The 23,572-nt window shown below is 31.5% G+C and overlaps 3 protein-coding genes and 2 long non-coding RNA genes across 5 annotated transcripts; all 5 read left to right on the top strand.

The window, feature by feature from the left end:
- Nucleotides 1-1,688: 1,688 nt before the first annotated feature.
- LOC150022938 (uncharacterized) lies at nucleotides 1,689-5,015 on the top strand. Its single transcript, XM_090297395.1, has 2 exons — nucleotides 1,689-4,466; nucleotides 4,560-5,015. Exons 1-2 carry the CDS (start codon nucleotides 1,934-1,936, stop codon nucleotides 4,859-4,861), a joined length of 2,835 nt encoding a protein of 944 aa, XP_090153521.1. The 5' UTR covers nucleotides 1,689-1,933; the 3' UTR covers nucleotides 4,862-5,015.
- Nucleotides 5,016-5,829: 814 nt separating this feature from the next.
- On the top strand, nucleotides 5,830-6,698 carry LOC137828209 (uncharacterized). The gene is made up of 2 exons (XR_016517417.1): nucleotides 5,830-5,977; nucleotides 6,311-6,698. It is a non-coding gene; the product is annotated as an uncharacterized LOC137828209 (long non-coding RNA).
- A 2,017-nt stretch (nucleotides 6,699-8,715) lies between these two features.
- Nucleotides 8,716-12,229, top strand: LOC137828205 (uncharacterized). Its single transcript, XM_068634679.2, has 2 exons — nucleotides 8,716-11,653; nucleotides 11,745-12,229. Exons 1-2 carry the CDS (start codon nucleotides 9,094-9,096, stop codon nucleotides 12,053-12,055), a joined length of 2,871 nt encoding a protein of 956 aa, XP_068490780.2. The 5' UTR covers nucleotides 8,716-9,093; the 3' UTR covers nucleotides 12,056-12,229.
- Nucleotides 12,230-13,508: 1,279 nt separating this feature from the next.
- On the top strand, nucleotides 13,509-14,183 carry LOC137822703 (uncharacterized). Its single transcript, XR_011082968.2, has 2 exons — nucleotides 13,509-13,658; nucleotides 13,856-14,183. It is a non-coding gene; the product is annotated as an uncharacterized LOC137822703 (long non-coding RNA).
- Nucleotides 14,184-21,323: 7,140 nt separating this feature from the next.
- Nucleotides 21,324-23,489, top strand: LOC137820888 (NAD(P)-linked oxidoreductase superfamily protein). The gene is made up of 5 exons (XM_068625200.2): nucleotides 21,324-21,532; nucleotides 21,810-21,985; nucleotides 22,374-22,617; nucleotides 22,707-22,886; nucleotides 23,069-23,489. Exons 1-5 carry the CDS (start codon nucleotides 21,413-21,415, stop codon nucleotides 23,294-23,296), a joined length of 948 nt encoding a protein of 315 aa, XP_068481301.2. The 5' UTR covers nucleotides 21,324-21,412; the 3' UTR covers nucleotides 23,297-23,489.
- Nucleotides 23,490-23,572: the final 83 nt, after the last annotated feature.

Below are 23,572 nucleotides of genomic sequence, written 5' to 3'. Positions count from 1 at the left end.
AGTATTATTATTATTAATAATAATCAAAATTAATGTCCAGATCTTACCATCAAAACATCTTTAATCATCTTACATTACCAATAATTAAATTTTAATAAATTATTTTAAGCTAAAACAGTATCATGTTTAACTAATATTATATCATTTCGTATTTAGTGTCGCTTCTAACATTTGCGTGTGTAAAACCCAGCACTACTAAGTTAGTTTCTATGCTTTAAGTATAAAGTAAATAAATTTTAATTAGTTTCGATTTTTTTATCCATAAAAATAAAATTAATAATAAGAGTATTTCAGATATATCCAATCCAATTAGTCTGGATTATTTTATAGTAGTGAAGGAAATAAAGAATAGTATGACATTTCCTAAATTTATATATATATATATATATATATATTATAGAATATTGTAATGGTAAATAATTTGTGTACTGTTGGTCATGTACCTTGATTCGGTCAGGAACACAGATTATTCGATCGTTTGCTTACAATAACGGGGACCATGAGTCCTTATGCGACTGACCGACCCACATTGACGAGTCATGGGTTGACCAAGTCAACAAGGTTAACCCACGATTAAAGCCCATTTATTGCAATCCTAAACACAAACCAATCTCCTAATCCGACCCATCAGCAAATGTCCATTAAGGTAATATAAATAGCGCAGATTTCAAGAATCGGGTACGTCATTATCTACAGTGCTCTAACAACCGAGAGCTGAGTCTTTTATTGTCATGATCATCGGAGTATCTTTTGCACGTACCATCCGAGCCTGTGCTACCGGACGACCGCGAAAGAAAACGAGAGAAAGAAGAAAAGTGGTAAGAGAAGATGATTGAAGGCAGGAGAGACCGACCGACAAAGTGTGTCTAACAATCGCTCCAATACCCGAACGAGAACAATTTGTATTAAGTATTATTGAGCTTAAAATAATTATATAAATCGGTGAAAATAAAAATTAGTTGATATTCATGGGCAAATAGTAGACACTTAGTTATTGGATTTTTTTTTTCTACACAAACCATGCACATGCAAAATTTCATTATAGACCAATGTTAATATCATCACATTGATGAACAACCAATTCAATATATAACTTTCTCTGCACCCTTCGTCACATTTTTATTAATATAGTAAGTGACATTACATATTAATTGGTGATTTTAATAATTATGTGTTCTGGGGAAGTTATGTTCTGTGCCACCAACCCATTAATATTATTCTATAGTCATCACAAATATTATAATTGCTTTAGTCAACTCTTCAAAATAGAGTAATTAATTAGCATTTTATGCACCCACTTGTTTAACACGAGAGTATAAGAAATAATTATGTATTAAGATAATTCATTAATTAACAGTTAAACAGGATTATCCGGGAATCAAATCAATTAAAAAATACTTTGAAAACAGTTTACTCCTTGCACTTAATTATTTGAAATTGAGTTTAAAAGGTTAACTTGTTTAATGAATGTATTTATTTAATCTGAGTTATTTATAATTTAATTTATTTAGTTCCCATAAAGTAACTAATAGTCTCAATCAAAATTTAGTTGAGTAACAATTAGAAAAGATCTCATTCAAATATAAAATCACAATTCAACAACTCAACTTTCCTTTTGCGTGTGTGAATGTGCTAAATTACCTTAACAACTCTCTTCTAAGAACATTCTTATTTCTCCATAATAAAACAGTTATCACTGCGCACACCATTCCTCCTACAACAACATATGACAACACTTTTTTCTTATATTCAACTAATTATGTTCCCATTTATATTCAACTAACTATCCTTGTCTCCTATGCCATAAAAGTCTATGGGGTTTGGATTGTTTTCGACACAAATCAAATTCATATGCAAGTTAAGATAGATACATAGAAAGTTTTCAATAAAAAACACAAACAACAAAACTAGTTTCAGTTTTGGACATTACAATATGATCTTCCATACATCTTATACCTGCCTTGCAAAGGTAATTCCAGCTACGTTGGTGCTTTTGCTGGCTATGTCTGAGGGCACTTCAGGACTCACACAAGCTGAGGCACTTCTTAGATGGAAGCAAAGTCTACCTGACCAACCAATTCTGGATTCCTGGGTGATGAACTCCACTGCAACAACTCAAACTCCATGTTCATGGCGAGGTATCACTTGTGATTCCCAAGGCACTGTCACTATAGTCAACTTGGCTTATACTGGACTTGCAGGTACCCTTCACAATCTCAACTTTTCTGTTTTTCCAAACCTTCTTCGTCTTGACCTCAAAGTAAACAACCTCACTGGCTCCATACCACAAACCATTGGGGTGCTCTCAAACCTCCAGTTCCTTGACCTTTCCACCAACTATCTCAATGGCACTCTGCCTCTTTCCATGGCCAATCTGAGTCAAGTTTTTGAGCTTGATGTTTCAAGAAATGATATATCAGGGGTGTTAGACCCTGCCCTTTTTCCTGATGGATCTCCCACCCCCAAAAGTGGCCTCATTGGCATCAGGAACCTTCTCTTCCAGGACACCTTGCTAGGTGGCACAATCCCAAATGAAATAGGGAACATTAGAAACTTGACTCTGCTAGCTCTAGATGGAAACAACTTCCATGGTCCCATTCCTCCATCTCTAGGCAACTGCACACATTTAAGCATTCTTAGAATGCCTCAAAACCAACTCTCAGGGTCAATACCTCCAAGTATTGGTAAATTAACCAATCTAACCGATGTGCGCCTTTTCTCCAACAACTTAAATGGTAGTGTTCCCCAAGAATTTGGAAACTTGTCTTCCTTGATTGTGCTGCATCTTGCTGAAAACAACTTCGTTGGTGAATTACCACCACAAGTGTGCAAAAGTGGAAAACTTGTAAATTTTAGTGCAGCCTTTAATAGCTTCACTGGCCCAATTCCAAGAAGCCTCAGAGACTGTCCTTCCTTGTACAGGGTTCGACTTGAATACAACAGTCTGACAGGTTTTGCGGATCAGGATTTTGGAGTGTATCCCAACCTCACTTACATGGACTTTAGCCATAACAAGGTGGAAGGTGACCTCACTGCAAAATGGGGTGCCTGCAAAAACTTGCAATATCTCAGCATGGCTGGGAATGGAGTAAGTGGCAACATTCCAAGTGAGATTTTTCAGTTGGAACAACTACAAGAGCTTGATCTATCCTCCAACCAACTATCAGGAAAGATTCCTCCACAGATAGGAAACTCAACCTTGTATGAATTAAATTTGAGTGAAAACAAACTCTCTGGCATGCTACCAGCAGAAATTGGAAAGCTTTCCAATTTGCGATCCTTAGACCTTTCTATGAACATGCTACTGGGACCAATCCCCAAACAGATAGGGGGCATCTTCAACTTGCAGAATTTAAATCTTAGCAACAATAACTTTAATGGCTCAATCCCCTACCAAGTTGGAAATCTTGCATCTTTGCAAGATTTTTTGGACTTGAGTTACAATGAACTTTCAGGAGAAATTCCTTCTGATCTTGGGAAGCTTTCAAATTTGGTAAGCTTGAATATCTCTCACAACAATCTGTCAGGTCCAATCCCTGACTCCCTTAGTAAAATGGTGAGTTTGTCAGCCATCAACCTATCCAACAACAATTTAGGGGGTCCAGTTCCTGAAGGTGGTATATTCAACTCTTCTCATCCCGTGGATTTGAGCAACAACAAAAATTTATGTGGGAATATTCAAGGTTTGCAACCCTGTAATGTCTCTCTCACTAAACCTGATGGTGGTGGATCAAGTAACAAAAACAAGGTTGTGATCCCAATAGTTACATCCTTGGGAGGTGCTCTTATTATTTCTCTGGTGTGTGTTGGGATTGTGTTTTTCTGCTGCAAGAGAAAATCAAAAGCTCGAAGACAAAAAAGTTCAATAAAAAAACTGAATCCATTTTCCATTTGGTACTTCAATGGCAGAGTTGTGTATGGAGACATAATTGAAGCTACCAAGAACTTTGACCCCCACTATTGCATTGGGGAAGGAGCACTGGGAAAAGTGTATAAAGCAGAGATGAAAGGCCAAGTATATGCTGTAAAAAAGCTGAAGTGTGATGCAGAAAACATAGACATTGAGAGTATAAAAAGCTTTCAGAATGAGGTAGAAGCAATGTCAGAAACACGCCATCGAAACATTGTGAAGCTTTATGGATTTTGCTCTGAAGGGATGCATACATTTTTAATTTATGAGTATATGAATAGAGGGAACTTAGCAGACATGCTGAAAGATGAAAAGAATGCATTAGAACTAGATTGGTCCAAGAGGATTGACATTGTGAAAGGTGTAGCAAGTGCTTTGTCCTATATGCATCATGATTGTGCTCCACCTTTGATTCACAGAGACATATCAAGCAAGAACATTTTACTCTCTTCCAATCTTTCAGCTCACGTCTCAGATTTTGGAACTGCAAGGTTTCTGAAGCCAGATTCACCTATTTGGACATCATTTGCCGGCACATATGGTTATGCTGCTCCAGGTGAATTTGGCTAACTCTTTTCTGTTTAGTACATTTTGAAACTTTCTAGTGTTTTTGTTGGAAAAATTGACTAATATTTGGAGTGTGGTGCAGAGCTAGCTTACACAATGGCAGTGACTGAGAAATGTGATGTGTTCAGCTTTGGAGTTTTGGCTTTTGAGGTTCTTACGGGGAAGCACCCTGGTGAACTTGTTTCCTACATACAAACTTCGAGTGAACAGAAAATAATCTTCAAAGAGATTTTGGACCCTCGTCTCTTGCCTCCTTCTAAGAGCAATATTTTGAAGGATTTGGCATTGATTGCGAACCTTGCTCTTTCATGTTTACAAACCAATGCTCAATCTCGACCAACTATGCGATACATAGCTCAATTACTTGAAATGGATACGTGCTGATATGAGATAACTCATGGTTTATGTTTTTTCTTTCTTTTCTGTCATAGAAATAGACAACTTTGGTGCACATGTTTTGTATTTGTCTATGTAGACACTTGTCTTGTATCATATACCTAGCAATTTATTGAATGAAATGGTTAGAATATTTTGTCAATTATTCTTGAGCATTGCTTGATTCTTGTCAATTATTAGATCTTTCTGACAATGTTTGTAAAAGCATTATAAAGCATTGGTTTACACTTTCTATGTTCTTCTCTTCATTTCTAGAACTTGACAAATCAAAAGTAGGATAATATAAGTTAGGAACAACCCACTTGTATCTATTTTTTGTAAGGATAACGTTGGTATGAGATGAATGACAATGTGAAATGAAACAAGTCCACACTAATGGAGGAATGAAGAATGAGAAAATAAAATATTTGAACTGCAATTTATGGAATACCGAGTCAGGGTTCAATCCTAAATTTCACAACAAACATAAAGATACAACTGGTACATTACAGTAATTTTTTTCAACTTACAGAAAAATTTTCTTTATCTAGTTTTTGTAAAATAAGGAATTGCATATTCAAGGATTGAGAAATGTCTAGTAGATAAAGACATAAATTAAATTATCTTTTATGAGTAAATCAATACAGATCCTAATAAGACCTTTTCAAAATGGAAGAACTGGTCCGGTGGATTCAATTCTTTTTCATTTTCATAGCAGATCTGGTTTCATATATATTTTATGGCATGATGAAACCAGAATGGTTATTTTAATGGATAACAATGTGATTCTATCGTTTATGGCACTCGTTGACTCTGCAAACGCGGAAACAACCAAGCATAATGCACTCAGAATGATCAATTTAATACAAGAGATTAGTAAAACTGCAGAAATAGAGGTAGCAAAGTCAAGCAAATAGTTAAATAAAATGCTTGAAAAGGAAGCAACTAACACTGATTTAGATTAATACAAAGCTCACATTGTTGTGTGCATCACATCCACAGTAATGGCTTCCAAGACTAAGAGTTGCACCTCCCTTACTTGGCTTCTGCTTCTCTTTATTTCTTTGTTCTTCAGTTTTTCTGCCAAAGCAATTGCAACAAGGAACCTTGCTGCTAATTATGCAGGTAAGCCAACTTGTACTCTGATAGACTTTTCCTGAGATTTAAAAAAATTACGTATGAAGGACACGTTCTCCAGAGATGATTTAACCTGAAAACTGCAACCTGAAGTTTTAACTCTGATAAATAAATATGTTAAAACCATTTTTTCTTGTAATGAAGTAACTTTGCTTTTAGGTAGGTCAACCAGTGTTCAGATAGATTTCTTGTGTTTAAGTTATAATTGTAATTAATCTAGAAATATAATTATATATAGATGGTTAGATTTACACAAGTATATATATGGATCCATGAAGAAAAATAGTAGTGTTTATAAATATGATGTATGTAATTTTGTAGGTTCAGATGATGAAAGGAGTGTGAGTAGGAGAGTTCTTGGGAGTCCTCCATGTAAGAGAAGAGAGACTTCTGAAGTGGGTGAAAGTAGCAGGAAGCAGGCAAAAGATAATCCACGTTGCCACAATTATCTATAAGTTATTATTCGATATGATTTAGGATTTAAGATTTAGGGTTATAATTATTCCAAAAAATAAAACACAGAGATACATGTTTGTAAATAAATGTGATTTCTGTCACATGATTTAATTTGTAGGATATTCATAAGTATGTTGTGAAAATATTGGTGGAATGGTTTAAAACTAAGTTGTAATGTGAAAAATTGGTTAAAGTTGTAGTTGTTATATTGTGAATTTTAAAAAGTTATTTCATGTTTTGGACATTTTATTTACTTTGGTGGTGGAAAGTGTATATTGTTGCTGAAGTCAAATAATTAGAATACCATAATGTTGTCTTTTTGTTCATAGCAATTTTTTTTTACTGGATTAATTATTGTATATGTTATTGTTACGAAATATTTCTTAGTTTTTAACAATAATTAATATTTTTGAAAAAAAGTTGATAATATATTTGACAAGTAAAAGACGTGAAATGACAATTTTTGCTCTTTTCTTCATTTTTTTCACATTCTTTCTCTCTTTTTTTTTAAAAATTCTGAATTTTAAAACTTAAAATACAGTTTTATTTCTCAAATTCTAGAGTTGAGAAGGTATTTTTTATGTTTAAAAATACATTTTTTAATTTGAATTCAAAAGATATTTTCAAATTCTAAAATTTGAAATGAAAGTCTACTAATTATACAATTCAAAAATATACTTAAGGTAGTTTTAGAATTAAAAAATTTATGGATGTTAAGAAAAAAATATTGAGGTGGAGGAATAAATTACATTCTTTTTCTATTTTCTTTTTAGAGTATCTCTATTTTCTTTATATCTCAATTCACTAAAAAATGAGGTGGATTTTTGCTATTTTCCTTATTTATAAGAACTCCGTATATTTTGTACTTTGATATAATTGGTATTAAAATTATTTCATGTGTATATTTTTTTTGGGTACAATATGATTTAAATAATTTCATTATATTTTTTATTGAAATTATTGTGAATTTTTTTACACTTTTAATTCAATATACTTTATTATGTCTACAGAAAATGTTTTAGCTTATTATATACATGGTTACGTATGCATCTTATAAGTAAAAAAATTAATTCAACAATTAGTAGAATCTGCCTCTAAGGTCTAGCTCAAAAAAGCTTATAATATCGCACAGATAGGAAGATTAATTATTTATTTGAAATAAAAAGACACTAATATAAAGATTGCGTAAACTCAACTTTTTTAAGTTTTAGCTGAAATCTTTTGTATAAAGTATCTTTTTGCATGATAATTACTGACACTTAGCAAGAAAAATACACCTACTTTAACAATTTAAGATATTAATATATTTTAATTAGTTTTTATACTTTTTACTTTTAAATACTAGTGTATGTTATTTTAAAATGGGTTGTTAAAAAAAAAGATAAAAGCATAATTTTTTGTCACTAGTGAAAATAATGCATCCTACAACGGGTTGACTCTGTGTAATATGTCCTTTTTATAGTAAAAATTAATAAATTTTACTTTAGTACTAACCAACCGGTGAAATATGTCTCTTCTGAAAGTTGTATTTTTAAATTATTTTACTCAAATTTCGGTACTTTATATTGGTTTTAAAAACTGATGTATTATGTGATTGATATTTTACATCATTAAAATCTACACTTGTGATAGAATCTGTGTAATATATCTCATAGAACCGATGTGTACCGGTCAGCACCGGATGAATCATGTCACTCGGCCTTGGTGATCCACCGATCGATTGACGATACATTTGAAACAATTACAATTAAGCAAGTTGCAAAATACGAGACACGATCTACCAAATCTAGGTAACATCCCAAAAAATCAAGGAACCTCCTTAAAAATAAGCTAAAACTGATACATGATAGATTTCGCTCACATTACAACAGATGGCTCGTGATTAAACACTATAAATAAACCTTATACAACTAAGGTACGCTCTTAATTAGGGTTAATATACACTCCGTATACTGAGTATTTACTTGATTGTCAGAATACTTTTTTAAAGTCAACCCCGACTAAACACCAACAACTCAAGAAGGAGATATAGAATGAGAAGCACCAAAGCAACCGAAACAACACTAATTATACAACCAGTTTCAGACATTATCTACATCCACTTTATCTATACAAGTACACGGTGTAATATGCGTTTTTTTTTTCTTTAAGTAGTCTACGCGTTTTTCTTTAAGTAGTCTCTGAAAGTGATATATAAGAGAATCAAATAGTAATATGCGTTTTTTTTAAGTAGTATGTGAAAGTGATATGTAAGAGAAGTAAATAGTAGAAGTGATAAAGAAGTGACTACTAAATGATACGAGGAAAGTGAATATGCATACAAATACCGAGTTGGGGTGGAAGTGAGTTTTGGTGGCTTTATTTTCTGTTCAAAAGCCCGTTGAATATGAAGATTTAAGAGACAAAGGTTGGTGGAGGGACACACACTACATTTTCATCCACATTTTCTCTGCAGACCGATAAACACGTTCCTGTTCTCATATATTGTCAACTACGCCACAAGTCTTCGGGGGTGCCACTTCCTGGAAGGACCAAACAAACGTCATTAATATTTTCATGAAACACATGTAAACGATAATCATATATCACATGACAAAAAGCAAGAGAAAAATGATGTTAATGGCTATTTATATGATGGGAGTGATCAAATGCAACTATTCCAAAACAAAAATAAACACTTTCACAACATTACAATGAATAACAGTATGTGTTATGTCACTACGTTGCTGCTTTTGCTGGCTATGTGTGAAGCCACTTCAGGACTCACTCAAGCTGATGCACTTCTTAGGTGGAAACAAAGTCTACCTCACCAACCAATTCTGGATTCCTGGGTCATCAACTCCACTGCGACAACTCGAACTCCATGTTCATGGCGAGGTATCACCTGTGATTCCCAAGGCACTGTCACTATAATCAACTTGGCTTATACTGGACTTGCAGGTACCCTTCACAATCTCAACTTTTCTGTTTTTCCAAACCTTCTTCGTCTTGACCTCAAAGTAAACAGCCTCAGTGACTTCATACCACAAAACATTGGGGTGCTCTCAAACCTCCAGTTTCTTGACCTTTCCCAAAACTATCTCATTGGCACTCTGCCTCTTTCCATTGCCAATCTGACTCAAGTTTTTGAGCTTGATGTTTCAAGAAATAATATATCAGGGGTATTAGACCCTACCCTTTTTCCTGATGGATCTCACACCCCCAAAACTGGTCTCATTGGTATCAGGAACCTTCTTTTCCAAGACACCTTGCTAGGTGGAACAATCCCAAATGAAATAGGGAACATTAGAAACTTGACTCTGCTAGCTCTAGATGGAAACTACTTCCATGGTCCTATTCCCTCATCTCTAGGAAACTGCACACATTTAAGCATTCTTAGAATGCCTCAAAACCAACTCTCAGGTCCAATACCTCCAAGTATTGGTAAACTAACCAATCTAACCGATGTGCGCCTTTTCTCCAACAAATTAAATGGTAGTGTTCCCCAAGAATTTGGAAACTTGTCTTCCTTGATTGTGTTGCATCTTGCTGAGAACAACTTCGTTGGTGAATTACCACCACAGGTGTGCAAAAGTGGGAAACTTGTAAATTTTAGTGCAGCCTTTAATAGCTTCACTGGCCCAATTCCAAGAAGCCTCAGAGACTGTCCTTCCTTGTACAGGGTTCGACTTGAATACAACATGCTCACAGGTTTTGCTGATCAGGATTTTGGAGTTTATCCCAACCTCACTTACATGGACTTCAGCTATAACAGGGTGGAAGGTAACCTCACTGCAAATTGGGGTGCCTGCAAAAACTTGCAATATCTGAGCATGGCTGGGAATGGAGTAAGTGGCAACATTCCAAGTGAGATTTTTCAGTTGGAACAACTACAAGAGCTTGATCTATCCTCCAACCAACTATCAGGAGAGATTCCTCCACAGATAGGAAACTCAACCTTGTATGAATTAAATTTGAGTGAAAACAAATTCTCTGGCATGGTACCAGCAGAAATTGGAAAGCTTTCTAATTTGCGATCCTTAGACCTTTCTATGAACATGCTACTGGGACCAATCCCCAATCAGATAGGGGAGCTCTCCAACTTGCAGAATTTAAATCTAAGCAAGAACAAGTTTAATGGCACAATCCCCTACCAAATTGGAAACCTGGCAGATTTACAATATTTTTTGGATTTGAGTTACAATTCACTTTCAGGAGATATTCCAAGTGATCTTGGGAGGCTTTCAAATTTGATAACCTTGAACATCTCTCACAACAATCTGTCAGGTTCAATCCCTCACTCCCTTGGTGAACTGCTGAGTTTGTCAGTCATCAACCTCTCCAACAATAATTTGGAGGGTCCAGTTCCCAATGGTGGCATATTCAACTCTTCTTATCCCCTGGATTTGAGCAACAACAAAGATCTATGTGGGAATATTCAAGGTTTGCAACCCTGTAATGTCTCTCTCACTAAACCTGGTGATGGTGGATCAAGTAACAAAAACAAGGTTGTGATCCTTATTGGGGCTTCCCTGGGAGGTGCTTTTTTTATTTCTCTGGTGTTAGTTGGGATTTTTTTCTTTATCTACAAGAGAAAATCAAGAGCTCCAAGTCAAAGAAACTCGTTCAGTAGACCGAATCCATTTTCAATTTGGTTCTTCAATGGGAGAGTTGTGTATAGAGACATAATTGAAGCTACCAAGAACTTTGACAGCCAATATTGCATTGGGGAAGGAGCACTGGGAAAAGTTTACAAAGCTGAGATGTCAGGAGGTGAAGTATTTGCTGTGAAAAAGTTTAAGTGTGATTCAGAGAACTTAGACATGGAGAGAATAAAATCCTTTGAGAATGAGGTAGAAATCATGACAGAAACACGCCACAGAAACATTGTGAAGCTTTATGGATTTTGCTCTCAAGGGATGCACACCTTTCTGATTTATGAGTACATGGAGGGTGGCAACTTAGCTGAGATGCTGAGAGATGACAAGGGAGCATTGAAACTGAATTGGCACAAAAGGGTTGATATTATCAAGAGTGTAGCAAGCGCTTTGTCCTACATGCATCATGAATGTGCTTCACCTTTAATTCACAGAGACATATCAAGCAAGAACATTTTGCTGTCCTTCGATCTTTCAGCTTATGTCTCAGATTTTGGAACTGCAAGGTTTCTGAAGCCGGATTCTCCTATTTGGACATCATTTGCAGGCACATATGGTTATGCTGCTCCAGGTGAATTTGGCTAACTCTTTTTTGTTTAGTACATTTTGAAACTTTCTAGTGTTCTTGTTGGAAAAATGGACTAATATTGAGTGTGGTGCAGAGCTAGCTTACACAATGGCAGTGACTGAGAAATGTGATGTGTTCAGCTTTGGTGTTTTGGTTTTGGAGGTTCTTACGGGGAAGCACCCTGGTGAGCTTGTTTCCTACATGCAAAGTTGTAGTGATGAACAGAAGGTAAATATGAAAGAGATTTTAGACCCTCGTGTTTTGGCTCCTTCCAAGAAGCATGTTTTGAAGCAAGTGGATTTGATTGCCAACATTGCTCTTTCATGTTTGAACACAAATCCTCAATCTCGACCAACTATGCGAACCATAGTTCAATTGCTTCAAATGGGAACTGCAGAAATATAAGTTCTTTTCTATCTATGGAGATTGAAGAAACAACTTAGTATAAATTAGAGTGGTTTTATATGTGAGTTGTGCTTTGAATATCAGTGGCTTGTATCAGGTGAAGTTTTAGTTTGTTAAACAAGTTTCAGAAGAATATGCAGAGAGAGTGTGTGGATTAAACTATAGTTTGGTTTGTAAGTTTTGGATTAAACTATGAAGGAAAAAGTTTTTTCTGCAAAAAATCTTTCCAAATTTATGCTATAACTAACTAACAATGAACTTGGAATTGTCAAGGGATATAAAGTCCAAATCTAACTAAAGACTTGTTCATATTGTATGTGAAATGGAGAATATATGGATTGCAAAATTTCGGAAATTAAATTTAAAATAAAACATATATATATAATCTAATCTAACATTAATTATTATAATATGTCCTGAATTAATTATAAATTGAATGAAAACATGGAAAGTGATGTAGTGCATACGCATATAAAGTAAAGTAAAATTTCATGATATAACATATATATATATATATATATTTTGAAAAGACTTCAAAAGTTAATTTATTGATATTAACTCTTATATATATTAAGATTTTTTAATATAATTCTTTCAAAAGAAGGTGATTGTAAATATTATATAAGTAGATTATTTCCTATTAAAATGAAAAATTAATTTATTATTTACTAAGTTGATATAAAGATCGTGCTGAACATCCATGACAAATACATTAAAATTTTACGAATCACGATCATTAAAAAAAAAATCATCAAATAGAAATTAATTTTTAGAGCTCAAAATAATTAGTTGCAATAGTAACTAAATTAGAGACCATTTTAGAAATTAAATAAAAAATTGGTATATAAATTAGTTTCTATTAGTGTTATTTAGTTTCTAAATTTGGTCTCTAATTAAATACCAATTTAGAAACTATTTAATAATAATAGAAATTAATTTAGAAACATTTTTTTTTAGTTTCTAAAATGGTCTCTAATTTAGTTACTATTGCAATTAATTATTTTGGTCTCTAAAATTTAGTTTTTATTTCATGATTTTCTTGTTGAATATATTAGAATTTTATGCGAGTTATTATTGAAAATCTTACATCTATAAAAAAATAATTATAATATATAAATAAGTAAAAAAAATTATTGTATCTTAATCTTTTAGAAAATTTATTTGTTAATATAAAATGGAAGATTTGTCTTTTATATATATATATATATATATATATATATATATATTATTGCATGCATGATGAGAATGCGATTTACACTGGTTCTGATTTGATGGCAGCATTTGAAATGACTAAGTCTACAACGCGGAAGTAGCTTAATGCACACAAATTTTCCTGCACTATACCTGTATTCTACTACTGACACAAGTTGGATACAGAAAGTCAAAAACTGCGTCTAAATAATGTTGTTGAAAAACAAAGCAAACACCACCATTTCTGCATTATAAGAAAGGTAGCAAAGCAAAGCATTCCAACGAACCTTCATGGCTTCTAAAACCAATATTTGCCTGCTTCTCTTTCTTTCTTTCATCTTCATTTTTTCTGCCAAAACAATATCAGCAACAAACAACCTTGCTCTTGCTTCTCCTTCTGAACAGAATGCAGGTAAGTGATGATCAACCTCTCTACCTTTTCTTAATTTACACACCACACTACAAGAAAAATTGGTATTTATGTAAGACGATAAATTCGTATGTAAAACATAATTACATGTAAAACTGTTGTATACTTATATATCTCTATGTAACTATCTTCAGGTTTATATAGATATGTCAGAAAATGATTAGAGTTATATGTTGTAGGATCAGGTGAAATGAGTGAGAGTAGGAAACTCCTTGGAACAGGTAGAGAACAGCGTCCAAAATGTAAGGGGAAAAAAAGCACCCAAGATCACTCCAAGGATAAACCACAATGCCACAATTATCTGTGATCTTTCTTTTACTTTCATGCAATTTCTCTTAATGTAATTTCTCTGATTTCAGATAAGCTCAGACTTAATCCTTATATTGTAAGCTTTTGTCTGTTTAACTTTACACAACAAATTGTCTCCCAAATGAAGATATTATAAGGTTTCTCAGACCACTGTGTAACAGGATTCGGGAGATTCAATAAATGTCAAAGATATGTTCATTCTTAGGTGTCAACACTTAATTTGCTTGGACAATATTTCAAATTTTAAAATGATTTTTTTTTTTATATTTCTAGGTAATTTTAGGAAAAAATCTTTTTTTCAATTTTGTTTGGGTGTAAGAACATTGAAAGAACAAAAATACGATGAAAACACTACTTTTTTTTTATAGTTTTTTTTATGCATGCCCCCTAAAATTTCACAAAATTGAGAGGAATATTTAATTTTTCTTTTTAGTTGTTTTAATTTTTAAACAAATAATTAAAAAGTAAAATTATTAAGAAGTGAACTTTAAGTTTAGTTCAACCTTATAAAATAGTTTATAAGGTGAGAATTACACCTCAGTTATATATCACTTATATACTATAATATATTTTAATTTCTAGTCGATGTTGAATCTCTAACATATACCACTCACAATAAGATTGACAACATGTGCGTGAGACTATACATTTATAGGTGATCCAATAGCAACTCAATAACGTGTAACCTAAAAAAGTAAGAAAAAACTTTCGTTAGAATAGGTTCGAAAAAACTTTGGTATCATATTAAAATATGGATTTTAAGTCTAATTCAACTTTATAAAATCTGTTTATAATATAAGATTTACACCCACTTATATATTATGAAATGTCATAAAATGTCATAATTTGTAAAATCTCTGGAAAAATATTAATTTTTTAAATTAGTATTAAAAGTTTTATTATTTTATTTTATTTCATTTCTTCTAATATTCACTTCTAGTGAAAGAGAAAGTTTCCCATTTCTATTACTCATACTCCATTGAATTGAATGACAGAACCAGAATCTAATGAGCGGGAGCTAAAGGTTAATATATGTAGGATTAAAATCTATAAATTATATTTTTTTCGACGATTCTTTTTAATTATACTCTAAAATCAATTAAACTATAGTAAGTTACATTATTTATTAGATTATATTTTAAGACAATAGTAACTAACAATTCACCTAAAAAATTTGGAAAATGGAAAAAGAGAATATATATTAGAAGATTGTAACTAGAAAATAAAATGTTAAATATTAATTTGTTTTTCTAATATTTATATAATGCATAAGACTTAATACACTTCAGACTTAAAATACGGTGAGATTCATAAAGGTAGAAAACAAAGATGATACAAAGATCAAATATTTTAATGTTATTTGCATATTCAACTTTCTAAATAAAAATAATTATATATATATATATATGTCAATCTTCTTCAAAATAACGAAAATAACTTTAAATAAAAAGAGGATGCAGATAAAAAAATTACTTTCGAAAACCTTTTTTTGGAAATATTCTGGATTTGAATTTCTGAAACACATTTTTGAATTTCATAAATTCTTATTCAGAATGCATTTTCAATTTTGTGTTTAAGATTTTTTTTGTATAATGTATTTTTTTTAAATCTGAAATAAGGATAATTTTGAAAATTTCAAAAAATATAGGTACAGGTTAAAATTGATATGGTGCAAAAAGAAGTTGCCTATATATTCTTACTTTAGGCCCATTGTTTGTTTTGGTCCGCCATTGGCCCATTCGAAAATCAAGAATTTAGCCAGGCCCATTAGAAAATCAATAATTTCGGCCGTTGAAAATTGAAAATAGGGTTTAGAATTAGTGAGTGAGATTTAGAGGACCTTTATCTTTCGTTTCTGTTCAAAATCCACTCTTCACAAAAATATTATTAAGTATTTTTAGTCCACAAATGATAAATATTACGTATTATCTCTTTCTCTCTTCTGAAATTTGAAAACTTAAAGAGTTTAATTTTAAAAATTAAAATTTCTCCACTAATATTTTCTCTCCATAATAGCTTAAGATGATTTCAAGAAATTATCACTATTACATATAAATTTAATATTTCTAACTAAATTAATTAATTATGATAAACTAATAAAATTACATTAATAGTTCTTAAAACATTAAAAGTCATGCTATATAGTCTCTCGAATATTTAAAAATTCTTTAAATTGGTCTCTCAATATTAATAAATATATCAAAGAAGAAAATTGATGATGTGACACATTGGTAGCTTCAATTATGTCTCCATACCCAACTCTCCCATCAACCTAAATAATGGAAAAATGTATGACATAAGAATTGAAGAAGAAAATATAGCACATATAATAATTCAACACATTTATTATATACATTATTTTAATTAATAATATTGTAGTTGTTATTTATGGCTTCCATTGACTTCATCACACATTATTATAATTTTTCAACCATAACATATATTTCTACATATTCACTATTTATGTAATATTGTTCAAAATGATATACGGACTAAAAATACAGATATGATGAATATATACTACAACAAGAAATTCATTAAACAGTAATGAAAATTAGAGATAAAAAAATCACTATATTAACTAATTAGATATTATTTTAGAGACTAACAAAATTATTTATATCTAAAATGATTTCTATTATTAATAAAAATTTATAAAATGGTATCTAAATTAGTTACCAGGATTTTAGTTACTATTATTTTAGATTTTAATAAATTAGTCTCAATTAGTCTTTTAGATACTAGTTTAAAATCTAAAATATTAGTAGCTAAAACCTTGGTAGATAATGTTAAATCTCTATTAATAATAGAAATTACTTTAGATACTAATAATTTTTTTAGTATTTAAAATGTCTCTAATTTAGTTTGGTTTCTAAAATTAGTTACAATTTGATGATTTTCTTGTAGTGATATTAGTAGATTCGAATCTCATTTTATAAATTGATAAACTAAAAATACAAATATTTTATAATATGTAAGTGAATGTAAATTTTATTTTATAAGTTAGTTTTATAAGATTGAATTATATTTGAAGTATTTTTTTAGTAATTATATGATTCAGATTTTTTTTAAGAAAAAAATTTAGACTATTATAATATTGAAGAATGTAATAATTTCTCCATTAAAAGGAAGCAAAGAAGAAGCATACACAAAAACAATATCTCTCTCCACAGCTGTCATTTTGATTAGGTGATGAAACTGAGAAGGTGTTTATATATGAATATGAAAGAGAACAAGAGAGAGAGAGAGTGTGTAAGAGTGTTCTGAAACAAATCAAGAACAAAAGCTTCAAAGATCGTTCATGGTGGCTGAATATCCCTACATGATTTACAGTATCAGGAAAATAACAATAAAACATGTTATCACATAACACACTATCCAATGCACGTGCCACGAATCATAGAACACAAACTCACCGACACAAGTACATTTATTTCGTACACTATCAAACATCAAATTTGGTTCCAATTATTCTGTTTTTAAATTTCACTTACTTAGATTTTAGATTTGCAATGCCCATTTCTCATGAGATTGTGTTCTGTCTTGGAATTAACCAAAAATATATTTGGGGATTCAACAGCTCAGAGCTGTGATGGCATGAACTAAGATAGATTTATGAAGAAAATTTGGGTCAACTCAGAGGTTGACTTTGAAGATAAATGATTAATAAAAGGGTTGACTATGGAAATGTTAAAAAAAAGTGAAAGAAAAGTGACGAAAGAACAAAATCTTTGGTCTCACATGATATGATTTTAACACCTATTGTGGCGGTGATTTTAATGTTCTTAATTTTTGTTTTCCACGTACCACGGACACACATAACCTCAAAATATATCACTACTCAATCTACCTTTTAACTCTTTCTCTAACTTTTTTTCTGCTTCAAATCTTAAATTATCTCTAGCAATGTCTCAATGGTTAATGTGAATTTCATGTGTGTTGTTGTGATGTGATTATAAAATTGAAAACAATAACTGTGTGTAACACATGGTTGAGATCACTAGGTTAAAATAATTATATTGATAAAATTTTTATTTTAATATTGTAATGCAAGATTAAAAGAATATTAAAAATAAAATTATATATAATGTCACAACATTAACTATAAAAGTTATGTTAATAGAGTTCCATAAAACATAAACATCATGTCAAGACATGTATTTATTATAAATAATTATTTTATATCGAATATTAATATGATTGTTCTAGAATTTTTTATAAATATTTTTTCGATGATTTGACCTTCGATCGAAAATCAAAACACAAAGTAAAAGACGTTAATATATAATAGTGTCAAAATGTCTTTCATGTCTCCACTTTGTAGGAACTACGAGATTACTCCAAAGACGTCTTCAACGGGTTGTAAATTGATCATAAAATCCTGTTAAAAAAAGAAACACATTAGTTATCCGTTCTCAAATTGGACAATAAGGGTCGAAGAAGGACAATCACTCATTCTTAAAAATCAATATTCTTAAAGAAAAAAAGTCAGATAGAAAAAAAAAGGAAGACTAAAAAATGTGTGGTACAATATTTAGTTTACCACTAATTCTTTTTACTTGTTTACCTTGGATTTATTTAAGTTAAGGTTTTGTTTTGATTTTGTCGCTGAAAAACAATTTTTTTATTCCTCTTGAGTTAAAAGCATTTATAGCATTATGGAACACTCTAACTATAAGTTGAATGAAAAAGTCAATGTGAATAAAAAACCCTTTTAAGATCGAAAAAATTATATTAGTTCTTAAAAAATAAATGTTAGGTACCAGAATTATTTATTTTAATTTTTTGAAAGAAGAAAACACATTCATTCTCGAGAGATTAAAAAAAATTAAAAATTTACAGAAACCAAAATTAAAATGCATTCATTTTAGAGGGCGAAAACATATCAATAAATAATTTTCAAAAAGGCTATCATACATTGACCAATAAGAAAATTTAAATTTTTTTATATAAATTGTTTTATATAAAAGAGAAGTTATGACAATTCTTTCAGACTTTTGGCTTAAACAGAGAGCAGGGTAATATAAAAAAGAACACATAATCGTAAGCAATGCACTTGTGCCTAATTCAAATTTTAAATTTGTAAGTTATCTTTATTAAAATATATAGTATAACATTCACAATATTCACACAATGATTGGAAAATACTTTAAGTTATCATGTTCATATTTTTTCTGTTGCCAACACATACCTAACTTCGTAAATAAATGTATCAACTTAATTGGTTGACACATTAATTAGTAGTTACATATTTAAAAATAATAATCTTCAACTATAATTTTCATGAAATACTTATAAAATTTTCATTGTTATTATTATTAATCACTTTTAAGTACTACTACTATTATTATTGTAAATAATTAAAAAATAAATAAATAAACTGTAAATCGAGATTGTCAACTCGTACATGAGACGGTGTATTTATAGATGATTCGATAACGGTATGATAGGAAGTAGTCTAATTAGGTCAACAAATTCTCGCTAAGATAAGCTCGAAAATGACTCTGCTAGCATATGAAAAAGTAGATTTAAGCCTAATTCAACATTATAAAATCACTTGTAAAGTAAGGTTTACACCCACATATATTATTAAATGTTATAATCTGGGATCTTCAACTGGTTATTCAAATTTTATAATTTTTTTTAAAAACTTTAGCCTTTCATACAGAGTCAAAACAAAAGAATTAAGAAGAAAATAAACTAAGAAAATTCTATAAAACTCCATTCAAATCTTACAATGTTATTCACTGAATTAATTATGAAACAAACATGAATTAATTATGCCAACCCAAGGATTTTAGACTTTTGAGTTGATATATAATGTGGCTAAGGGTGGCTGAGAAAGCATCTTTGAAGAGAATGAAGACGAATGTTAAGTGAAAGAAACTATTCCATTCAGCCATGTTTGAGATAGTGCTAAGCAACAGAAACATATATAAATCACAATGCACTTTTATATATTTTGCTCAGCAAAGTCAACTGAACTAGAGATTATATACAAAATGAAGTTTGAAAGTGACAGATGAAAGAAAACTGTGTGGATGACTTTGTGAGTGAATTAAATATGGCATGGTTTGACAATTTTGCATGTCAAAAAATAGTTTATTTGTTGAACATATTGGGTGCCCACAAAACCCAATGTTGAAGAAAGTTGAGTTTCATGCACCCACAGCCCCACAGGGTAGAACATCACATTTAATGGTTTTGATTATTATGAAAATCATGCATTCTGGAGAAGACTTTGGCTATTTTCAGGATAATGAAATGGTTGAAGTGACAACTCAGTGACCGACCCTCATAGATGAGACTATGCACGTTACAATCTTTTGTATTATAAAAATAAAAAGGAAAATGATACTTTCAATGTAACACATATACGGACATGAAGATAGATAAAATCTCTAAAATATAAGATACGGAGACACAAATCTATATATTATATAATTTTGAATTATATAGATTGAAAATAAATATTTATGTGCAAAAGTATGTTTCAGATTCTTTTGGGAGCAGGAAAATATTTTTCATGACTGGTTCAAAAGAATTTGTTCTTATTTTTATAATCATAATAAAAATTTATACAATAAATTTGAGTTTTTAGAAAGTTATTGTATTTATACATTTTAAAATTGTGTTAGAACCGTGCTAGAATTTTCAAAAATCCAATAAACATTTTTTTGAATTGAACACTTCACCGATAAGTATCCTACGAGTGTCGACACGGATACGTGTGTCCGACACGGATACGCCATTTAAGAAGAAGTGTTTGAGCCTCATACCTTTGGAGTTGTATACAACTTTTGATGTGATGAATTTAGAAATAAATATATATAATAAAAAATATTAAAATAATAATATTGAAAGTTGTAATGTGGTTGTATAAAAAATGTGGGTTGTCAATGTATCATACCCAAATAAAAATAGAGTGATGATATATTGACAACTTGCTCTACTATACAACCTTTAATTAATGATTTAAAAAAGATATTTTTATCATTAATTTCTTACAAAAATTAAAATTTTAGACAAAGAAAGAGGGTTGTATACTGAAACAAGGTTGTCAGTGTATCATTTTTCATAAAAATATGGTATTAAGTTGGCATGAGGATTAAGGTACTAAGTTGCTTTTGGAGGGTGGATAGGGTCATTAATAAAATCCCATGAGACAGGGAAGATCCTCCATGCTTTGATTTGCATTCCTCAATAATGCAGTTTAACTCTGAGACATATCTGTTATCTCTTCCACAAATAATATATTTGTGTATTATATGATTAATTCAGATGCTCCTAAAGCCTCAAACCTAAACTATAAACTAACACTACTTAGCATGGCTTGACTCCTAGAATCTATATATATAGCCAAAGTTGGAGACATTAGCATTGTGGCAAAAGTTAGAAAAACACAAACACAGAAAAAGACAGACACAATGAGGAGCAATCATGTGCGTTTGAACTGCGGCATTACAGTGCCCCTTCTAGGATTTGGCACTTATTCCTTCCCAAATGATAGGAACACAACAGAAGTTGCTGTCCACAATGCACTTGAGGTACTAATCATATACTTTATACATATATATATATATATATATATATATATATATATCTATATATATACAAACACACACACATGTATATTTATATATATTGTGCCTTGTGGAACCCCTTTGGCATTTGCCTCGGGATTTTCTCTTTTTTTCAGTTTTCTGTCCCCTATTTCACTGAATCTGTTGCTTGGTGTTAGATAAAGGGAAAGAAACTTGATGGTTTTTTATGCTTTCTTGAGCTTGTTATTGATGCAATGCACATGTGCATGAACATATGCAGATGGGTTATAGGCATTTTGACACAGCAAAAATATATGGTTCTGAGGCAGCAGTGGGAAAAGCCTTGAATGAGGCAATCTGCGAGGGAGAAGTGGAGAGAGAAGACATTTTCTTAACGTCCAAACTGTGGGGGAGTGATCACCATGATCCTGTTTCTGCATTGAAACAAACTCTAAAGTAAGTAAACAGAATCTTTGAAGATGTAAATTGCATGACTTTGGCTTTACAACTATCTTGAGGGAAATTTTCTGATACACCAACATATCAAGCTTTGCCTTTTTCATGATTTTTCTAAAGCAAATGAAAGCTAAAACACATGTGGTCTATCATGATTACCAAAATCAAAATCTGAAGGGATAACAAAAACAATGGAGTAGGGTTGTGGCAAAGAATAAATGAACAGTGAATCTTGTGATGCCCCACAAGGGGAGATAGGAAACAAATATGTGAAAGACAGAATCTTTTTAAATATCAGAGCCAATTACTTGATTTTGAAGCATGGGAGGAAATCTGTGTTGGAAATCTAATGTTGATTTTGTTGGTTTGTTTAATTGATGCAAAACAGGAATCTGGGCATGGAGTACCTAGACATGTACCTAGTGCACTGGCCAGTGAAGTTGAAGCCATGGGTTAACTACCCTGTCCCAAATGAAGATGACTTTGAAAAATTGGATCTTGAGAGCACATGGGCAGGGATGGAGAAATGCCTGGAAATGGGGTTGTGTAGATGCATTGGAGTTAGCAATTTTTCTAGCAAGAAGATTGAGTCCTTATTGGATTATGGTTCTACAACTCCAGCTGTAAATCAGGTGAGTTAAATCTTTTGGGACATTTTTCTAGTATTCATTATTGACAAGACAGTACAATAATTGAAGTCCCCCAATATATTGGAACATAGGTGGAAATGCATCCAATGTGGAGACAAGGAAGGCTTAGAAAGATCTGTGGGGACCACAAGATCCATGTGAGTGCTTATTCACCACTTGGAGGACCAGGAAATGCATGGGGATCAACAGCTGTGGTTGATCACCCCATCATCAGATCAATTGCCTTCAAACACAGAGCAACTCCAGCACAGGTGAAACTCAACTCCAAACTCAACCATCATATCTCACATCTTAGTTTTATAACTGTTCGAATCCATCGACTAGAGATCAGATATAAGTGAGACAAATCTCATATAAAATAAAAACGATTTTATGAGCTTAAATTAGTTAAGGTCCAGTTCTTAGTAATAACTTTTCCATTTCATTTTTTAAGGTTGCGTTGAAGTGGGGACTATCAAAGGGCTCAAGTGTGATTGTGAAAAGCTTCAACCAAGAAAGAATGAAGGAAAATATTGGATCTTTTGATCTGAGATTGGATGATGAAGATATGTTTGAGATTGAGAAATTGGAGGAAATGAAGATTATGAAGGGGGAGTTTCATGTTAATGGAACCACAAGTCCCTACAAAACAATTGAAGAACTTTGGGACGGTGAAATTTGAAGCCAGAGACAGGGTTGTAATCATTTGCTCCACTGGGGAAGAACAGAATTGAAGAAAAAATTGTTTTCACTGAAACATTTTATGCTGATGGTTTAGAATGATCATAACAAAAGCAAAAGTAAATTAAATTTACTGTAACTATATTTTGCTTTCTTTTGCTGCAATTGCATATTTAAAATTTTAAGTGTATGAAGCCCAAGTATTGATTACTAAGTTCGTGCATGAAACAACAAAATACGAACTAATACATCATATATGACAAATAACTACTTCACT

Source organism: Phaseolus vulgaris, chromosome 11, assembly GCF_051622355.1.
Source record: "Phaseolus vulgaris cultivar YP4 chromosome 11, ASM5162235v1, whole genome shotgun sequence".
NCBI lineage: Eukaryota > Viridiplantae > Streptophyta > Magnoliopsida > Fabales > Fabaceae > Phaseolus > Phaseolus vulgaris.
This window is presented reverse-complemented; position numbering and strand designations above follow the sequence as displayed.